Source organism: Nelumbo lutea, chromosome 6 (genome assembly GCF_056320005.1).
Source record: "Nelumbo lutea isolate HS-2025 chromosome 6, American lotus-T2T, whole genome shotgun sequence".
Classification (NCBI taxonomy): Eukaryota; Viridiplantae; Streptophyta; class Magnoliopsida; order Proteales; family Nelumbonaceae; genus Nelumbo; species Nelumbo lutea.
In genome coordinates, this window is record NC_142689.1 from 12,761,021 (window position 1) to 12,769,125 (window position 8,105).

Consider the following 8,105-nt stretch of genomic DNA (forward strand, 5'->3'; position numbering starts at 1 on the left):
CCCTTCAAACTCGAGTTTCTCAACTCCCAAATTGCTAACTTGAGATACTTAAGCTGTTGATCAAGCGTTCTTCTTGTTGAAACTTCAATAAAGTTGAGAGTTGGAGACTCAGAGAATATATGAGAGATCGAGACTTGAGAGAGTATGAGAAATAAATAAGATATTAAGAGAATTGTTAAATTGATGTGATGAGAATGGTGGAGGATATGACTATTTATAGGAATTGAAAATAATTTAATTGCCCAAAATACCCTAACAACTAGTCATTTTTAGTTGTTGGGAGGGGTATTTTGGTCTTATAAAGTTATTTATCACTTTATCCAAAATGCCCCCCAAACTAGCTATTATATAGCTGTTTAGGGGGCATTTATGTTATTCTTTCTCCCCCAAAACCAAAATATGTTAATACCCCCTTATATAGCTATTTATAGTTGTTGGGGGTATTTCTATAAAAAACTACCCAAAAAGTTTAAACCGAGAACCATAGGGGTGTAGAATCGATCAGTTCGGCTTAAACCGAGAACCTAACCAACTATTCGGTTTTATCATTTCCTCTAGTCGAACTCAACCAACCTTAATCGAATTCGATTTGATTTGGTTGGACCCTGGTTCCACAAAAATGACCAACATTTAATAAGTGTTATTAATGAAAAGTTAAAATGGTCCCAAAACCAATGGTTTTAATTAATTAACTATTAACTATTATTAATTAAAAATTAAAATGACTCCAAAGCCCAATGGTTTTAATTAATTAGCTAGTATTAATTAAAAGCTAAAATAGGCCCCTATGCTAATAGGGAATTGACGAATTGGCCATTTTAAAAAATAATTAATGAATAATGAATAATTAATGACTAGTAAATAATTAATATTGAGTCTAGATTTTAATTAACTATTATTAACTGTTTAGTAGAAAATATAATAATTAATTTGCATAAATTATTAAATAAAACATTAATGTTTAACTTAACCAAATAACAGTATTAATTTGGTTTTTGGTTCGATTCGGTTGAAAATTTTAGTCAAATCGAATTGAAACAAAAAACCGAATTGTACCAATAGCCGACCAAATTAACCAAATCGAATTAGCTTATTTGATTTGGTTCGGTTCAATTTTTGGTTTATCAGTCGAATTTGAACACCCCTATTGGGTCATGCCGATACATAAGCCACAAGCAATATGACGTATCGGCCCATGGACCTGGAACCCTAGGCCCAGTAACCATCATGCTGGGCCTGACACGGCACGTAGGCACGCCCGTGTGCCACTGTGCCATCGTGCCGTATCGGGCCGCGGGCAGCACGGCCCGATTTAGACCTCCGGTCAAGGACGGGTTGGATTTTTGTAGAATGGTCGTGTGGACGTGAGGCCAAGACTTGGAAATTATTCGGATTACATAGCAAAGAAAGAAAAACGGGTTGCCTCTCGGCGTCTATGGAAGGCCACAATACATTCTTCTCAGTTCTTACTTCTGAATAGTAAGCTCGAAACATAAGAGGATAGCGGATTTGAGAGAGCCCGGCCGTGGTCTCTCCTTTGCCTCCCCTGGTTTTGGGATCACTCGCTACTTTGTAGAATTTTCTCTATTGGGTTTTGCCAAAACTTCGATCATAAGAGGTATTTGAGAGAAATTATAGGAGATGGCGGGAGCAAGTAGAAAGATATCAGCTGCATCAGCTAGGGCACATACAAGAAAAGCAAAGCAGAGTAGCTTATTCCGATTTCCTTCAGGTGGGTTTTCTTTGTTTTTCATGCTACTTTCGGTTTTCTGATGTTGCGTCGCATTGAATTCTTGTTTTTTCAGATCAATCTCTTACGTTCTGTCACTGAGCTTCTATCTGATTCGTGGGTTCACTTTCATTTTTAATTTTTTTTATTAATTTCGGGATATCTCAATCTGTTTGAATTTACCATACCTGTCAGAATATTTGGAAAAGAAGACCCATTTTGATTTGATGCTAACCTTAGTGTTTTTCCACTTGTTTTCATGCTAATCTGACTCTTTTGAAGATAAATTGATGTCAAATCGCCGAGTTAGGGAGGGATAGAATCTGATTCCAGAATCGCGGTTTCTTTGTTTATTTATTTTTTATTTAATTCTGAGCTAGTGAAGTCGTTGTTTCATATTAATCTAATACTGAACTTCGGATTTCCTCCAACAAAAAATTCAAGGTTCAAGTTACAAGTTATGCAGTTATGATGTAAAATCAACATTTTCAGGTCTGCTTAAGAAAATATCAGTTGTCTTGTTCGTTGGACTTCTGGCATGGGCTTATCAGGCCATCAAACCACCACCTCCGAAGATCTGTGGCTCTCCAGATGGCCCACCTATTACAGCGCCTCGAATAAAACTCAGTGATGGTAGGCATTTGGCTTACAAAGAGATTGGTGTCCCAAAAGATAAGGCCAAGTATAAGATTATCTTCGTTCATGGCTTTGATTCTTGCAGACATCATGCTATACCGATATCTCCGGTTTGTATTTGTTCTTTTGTTATTCTATTCCTTTCTATTCCCACATTGCTAATTCTTTTGGGTTTCATGATATGAAGTCACGTTATATTAATTTCATGGTGGTTTTGTTCCAGGAAGTTGTTGAAGAACTAGGAATTTATGTGTTGTCTTTTGACAGAGCTGGATATGGAGAGAGTGATCCTAATCCAAAACGAACAGTGAAGAGTATAGCTTTGGATATTGAAGAACTTGCTGATCAGTTAGGATTGGGATCAAAGTTTTATGTAATAGGATTTTCTATGGGTGGACAACTGATTTGGACCTGCCTCAAATACATTCCTCACCGGTATGCATTTGTAGTTAATGGATACTTGGATGTCTGCCATCTCCATAGTAGTGTGGCTTCTACTTTCTATTCTCATGTGGGAACTTTGATATTGTTAGGTTGGCTGGAGCAGCACTAGTTGCACCAGTTATCAACTACTGGTGGCCTAGCCTTCCTGCCAATTTGTCTAAGGAGGCCTATCAACAGCAACATCCGCAGGACCAATGGGCAATTAGGGTGGCTCATTATGCTCCGTGGCTTACATACTGGTGGAACACTCAGAAATGGTTTCCTGCTTCCAGCGTTATACACCAGAACCCTGATGTTTTTTCTAGACAAGATAAAGAGCTCTTATCTAAGCTTTCAACGGGGAAAGAGAGCATGGTATTTATTCTTACACACATCCCCCTTTTAATCTATTTTACCTTCTGACAAAAAGATAATGTCCATAAGAAAAATAATAAACTAAGAATTAGTTACATAGAGAATTATGTAGAGAATCATTGTATGTTTGAAAACTTATATAACTTGTCTGCAGGCATGTGTGTCCTTTGTGTTTGCGCTGCAAGAGAAAAGATTTGTTCAGTCTATGATCTTAGAGAAATCCCATCAGCACCCTATGTAGTCCATTGGATAGAAAATTTTTAGTGATATTCCTAATTTGAACTTTTTTTCTCTGGTGGTAATAATTGTAAATATTCTTTACCTCAGGTACATGATGTCAGGCAGCAAGGTGAATTTGAATCCCTTCATCGTGATATGATGATTAGTTTTGGGACTTGGAATTTTGACCCTGTGGATCTTGAGAACCCATTTTCAAACAATGAGGGTTCAGTCCACTTATGGATGGGAGATGAAGATAGGCTTGTGCCTATAAGTCTACAACGTTACATCGCTGGAAAACTCCCATGGATTCACTACCATGAGTTACCAGGTTCAGGTCACATATTCCCACTGATTCCTGGTATGAGTGATACTATTGTAAGGTCACTTTTACTTGGAGATAAATAGGCTACTTCAGGTACATCAGGCTAGATCATCCTTTTTTAGTTCTTTCTTTTCTTTTCTTTTCTTTTGTATTTGCATGTCTGTCTTTCATTTCCTTCTCTTATCAATTTAAGACTTCCATTTGGTGTTCTTCCCGTCTTTTTTGATGAGATATGTTTTAGCTGGTATAGCTCCTATATCTGTTGTTGAATGAAAATGGGATGTGAAAATTGATGAGTCAAATTTGATATTTTGTTGTTGTATTGATGAACTCATTTTGATTGATGGCATGGTTATTTTTCTGATGAGAATATTCCACTAAAGGTACATGTCTTTACTCTTTACAGCTTATACAGAAACATAGCTGTTGAGCTTAGAGACCCAGTCCATTACTTGGTTTACATAATTGAGGTTTATTATGATCAGTGGGTCAACTTGTATAGGTTCAAGCATTGCCAAAATCTAAGAAGATAGGAAAAGGTTGAGAACCAGTACCTATTATCCAACTAAATATCTTCAATCTCATAAAAGAACTCTTACCATTAATTTATTGATCTCTGCTTCTAACCGTTATTTGCCATATGAAGCTGTTTGTTATGCTATGATCAATTATTCTGCTGATTGTTGACTTAGGTGACCTTGATGAGAGTTGTTAATTTAAAATGCTGGTGCTGTCTTCTAGCATTATTAACTTAGCTTGCAGTACATATGCTGGATCAGCCTAGAGATGTCATTGGGTTGGGTCTGGTTCAGGACAGGCTGTTCCAGTCCCAAACCAATTAATAATTGGTTGACCCAGTACCTTCCCATTTATTAATTGGAACAATTGGATCTGACCTGATTATACTTGAGATCTATAATTAATCTTTTTTGATAATATAACATTAAATAAAAATGATTATGTTGATACAATCCAAGGAATTGGAGAGTTGTTTTGAAGAGGAGGGGGTGTGGGAGGCATTTAAGGAGATGGAAGGAGATAAAGCTCCCGGTCCTGATGGTGTCACAATAGCCTTTTACATGCGTTGCTGGGAATTTATAAAAGGAATCTACTAAAGTTGTTTGAAGCATTTCATTCTTCTGCAGCCTTAGAGAGAAGCTTAAATTATACATTCATCAATGTGAATATGTGATTCGAAAGAAGAAAGGGGCAATGGAATTGAAAGACTTCAGGCCTATAAGCCTTATACGATTGTAGCCAAAGTTTTAGCTAAGAGACTAAAGAATGTATTGAGTGAAAAAAATCTCAGACAATAAAGGGGCTTTTGTGGACAGTAGGCCGATGGTTGATGGGGTGTTGGTAGCAAATAAGATGATTGATGCTATACTTAAAAGTGGAAGGAATGTGTTGTTATGCAAAATTGAATTAGAGAAGGCATACAACCATGTGAATTGGTAGTTTCTTGACTATATCTTGAGGAGAATGAATTTTGGCTCTAAATGGAGGATGGATAAAGGTGTGCATCTCCACTCCCCTTTTTTCAGTTTTCGTGAATGTGGCAGCAACTGGAAGCATCAAACGTTCTAGAGAATTAGAAAAGGGGACCCACTTTCTCCATTCTTGTTCATTTGTGTTATAGAGCCTTGAACAAGATGTGGTGAAGTAAGCAGCAATGGGAGGTTCAGTGGAAGGCTTTGTAGTGGGGGCGGAGTGAGTGAAAGTGGCATTGCTTCAATATTGCAGATGGTGTTATCTATTGAAGGTGCTAACAATAAAAGGTTATCTTAAGAAATGGATCAATAGAGATTAGAAAACCAATATTTTATACATACTCTTTGAATAGATAACATTGAGTGAGACTCATATATGATTGGTATTGGTTTCTCAGACATGATCAATATGGACAACTGGGTCCATCAATGGCAGATATAGTTCCAACCCATTCTGGTTAATTGAGATGGATATCCTTTGAAGCTAAATCAGATTGAATTTGGACTTTAGAATATGACCTGTTCTCTTGTCAAACAAATCAGATTTTTCCCAATCCAACTCTCTCTCTCTCTCCTCCCAAAAACTGCTTTCATGTTCTTTATTCTAAGCTCTTCCCAAAAATTTTATATTCTCTTTTTCTATGTTATTTGAACCCAAATGCTTCCATTTCATGTTTGAGATACTAGAGTTCTGGAGGGGTAAAGACTCAACACTTTGACTTCGGCATGTTATATGGATTTTTTCACATGTTCTAATTCTGTGATGGGATTAAGCATTATACATGCTTGAGGGAATTGTTAATTGAAGCATTTAGTATATGCTAGAAGCAATTGTTATAGTATCATTCTTGATCAAAGAAATGATTGAGAAGGGCATGAGATATGCTTGAAGATATGATTGAGAGGGATTGAATCTACAGGGTAACAGGTTTACTGTGTAATATTTGTCATGTCAAGGAGGCATCAATCGGGTGGCGATGTGGTGCTTTATCTTTGTCAATTAAATATGTTCTCTTCTGGTTTCTCATACAGGGAAAGATGAGATACTCCTGAGACTGTAAGAACATTCTGAAACAAACAATTCAAAAATCTTCTTGCCCATTTTCCTCTGCTCAAACAAACTCTTACACTGCAAGAACTTTCAAGGTGTGTTTTACAACATGAATGTTCTTGTTTTTATTTGTTTTTAAAGCCACCACGTTAGCAAAAAAAAAAAAAAAGGAAACATTCTTCAACTGTTTTTAAAAATAAATTTTGGACTGCAAAGATCATATGATTTATTAGACATGATAACAGATTATCAGATGAAAACATGTTTTCCAAACCAGACACTCAAGATGTTTCCGGTTTTGGTTTTGGAAATAAAGAACACATATACAACCACAGATGTTATTATTATTATTATTATTATTTTGCATTTTGTTTTAAGAACCAATTCTTTTCAAACCAGATGGTTTTTGGACGTATCAGGTGTTACCTACCCCCTAGTCCCCATTGTTCTGGATTGGATGATTCAATCTGTAGTCAATCCAGGTCTTAATGCTTTGGATTGGATTGAACCCCCTAATTTAGAATTTCAGATTGGATCTTGCTTCTCAGATCTGTTTGGAAGTCTGTTATACCAGTATACCACCTCCAGGCTGAGTTGATAAGATTGGGTCAGAGTTTGGGATATTGTTAAGAATTTGGTGGTCGATGGTTGTAAGTTGATTAACCATGTAAGTGAACGGGGACCAATTGAAATGTGGGTTATCCAATCTTCGATTTATTAACATCCTGATCGGCGTGATGGAACTGGACAAAAAATTGTGGTAGTACGCCTGGAATGCCCATGTTTTCTCTCAGCAATGATCAATGGTGGATGCTTCCATCGAACAAGAAATTGATTTTCCAAATAGAAATCAAACTCCCTATTTCATATGCACATTGTCAACAGAAGAGCGCCACCATTGCATCCTTCTATAATTTTGGGGATTAATAAATGTATCGATGGGTATCTGACAAGCTTTGCATATGCATATGGGTTATGGGGAGTTGGGGACATGGCGGAAATATTTTAAGTATCAATATTTATCGCATTATATCGTGATTATTGTATTGGTATCGAGATTCTTGGGTACGATAAATGGTTCCAAATGTTAATTCCCATCCTCAATTTCTTTGCGAAATATCATACTGAAAAGTTAGAAAAATATATAATATTTCTTCTTCGCACAATGTGCAACTTTTTTTGTATTGTGCATATCAATATTTTAAATACTTTAATAATTTATATAAACTGATAAAGTATTAGTATTCAGCATTGGTCATATTATCCAACGTCCAAGATGATGCCATATTATTGCACCACTGGCAGCAATGGGTTGTTTTCTGAGAAAACATTGAATTTGACATTTCTTCAGACCACACTTTTCTGATTTTCAAAGTGTGATCTGATATTATGAAGAAGTGGTTTCAATTAATTAAATGATACCATGATCCCACCGTTCTTTTTCTGCTATGGAAGAAGGAAACAAAATAACCAAGTGTTGCTTTAAGAATTGAAAAGAAAGAGAGAATTACCATAGCAATGTCAAAACCCCATAGAAGATTGCATATTATTTTTTTTAAAAAGTATTTGTGTTGTACTTAGGAATTCAGCAACCTATGGGACTCCTTTAAGAACAAACTCATACGAGACTCCCATGACGGATTGGCTCAGCTACTAGAAACGTTCAAGATTTGCATGTCGGCAATCCATCTTACTCCACAAAGCATAGCATGAAAGAATGTATCTATCCACATATGTGAACTTCCGTGCCAAACAAATTGGTACGTGTCGCACGACTTGGAAATTTTCAGTTACCATCCAACATTCACCCACAATCTGAACAAGATCTCCACAAACATTCAACTCAAGTTACCATCC

General features: G+C 36.4%; 1 protein-coding gene across 1 annotated transcript; it reads left to right on the forward strand.

Annotated features, from left to right (window-relative positions):
• Positions 1 to 1,345: 1,345 nt before the first annotated feature.
• LOC148847400 (uncharacterized) lies at positions 1,346 to 4,009 on the forward strand. The gene is made up of 5 exons (XM_088952260.1): positions 1,346 to 1,732; positions 2,222 to 2,475; positions 2,589 to 2,800; positions 2,899 to 3,163; positions 3,491 to 4,009. Exons 1-5 carry the CDS (start codon positions 1,642 to 1,644, stop codon positions 3,788 to 3,790), a joined length of 1,122 nt encoding a protein of 373 aa, XP_088808386.1. The 5' UTR covers positions 1,346 to 1,641; the 3' UTR covers positions 3,791 to 4,009.
• The last annotated feature ends 4,096 nt before the right edge of the window (positions 4,010 to 8,105 follow it).

Coding starts and splice junctions, on each gene's coding strand:
- LOC148847400 (XM_088952260.1), top strand. CDS start 1,642: ATGGCGGGAGCAAGTAGAAAGATATCAGCTGCATCAGCTAGGGCACAT. Junction 2,476..2,588: donor ATGCTATACCGATATCTCCG/GTTTGTATTTGT, acceptor GTTTTGTTCCAG/GAAGTTGTTGAAGAACTAGG. Junction 3,164..3,490: donor CAACGGGGAAAGAGAGCATG/GTATTTATTCTT, acceptor TCTTTACCTCAG/GTACATGATGTCAGGCAGCA.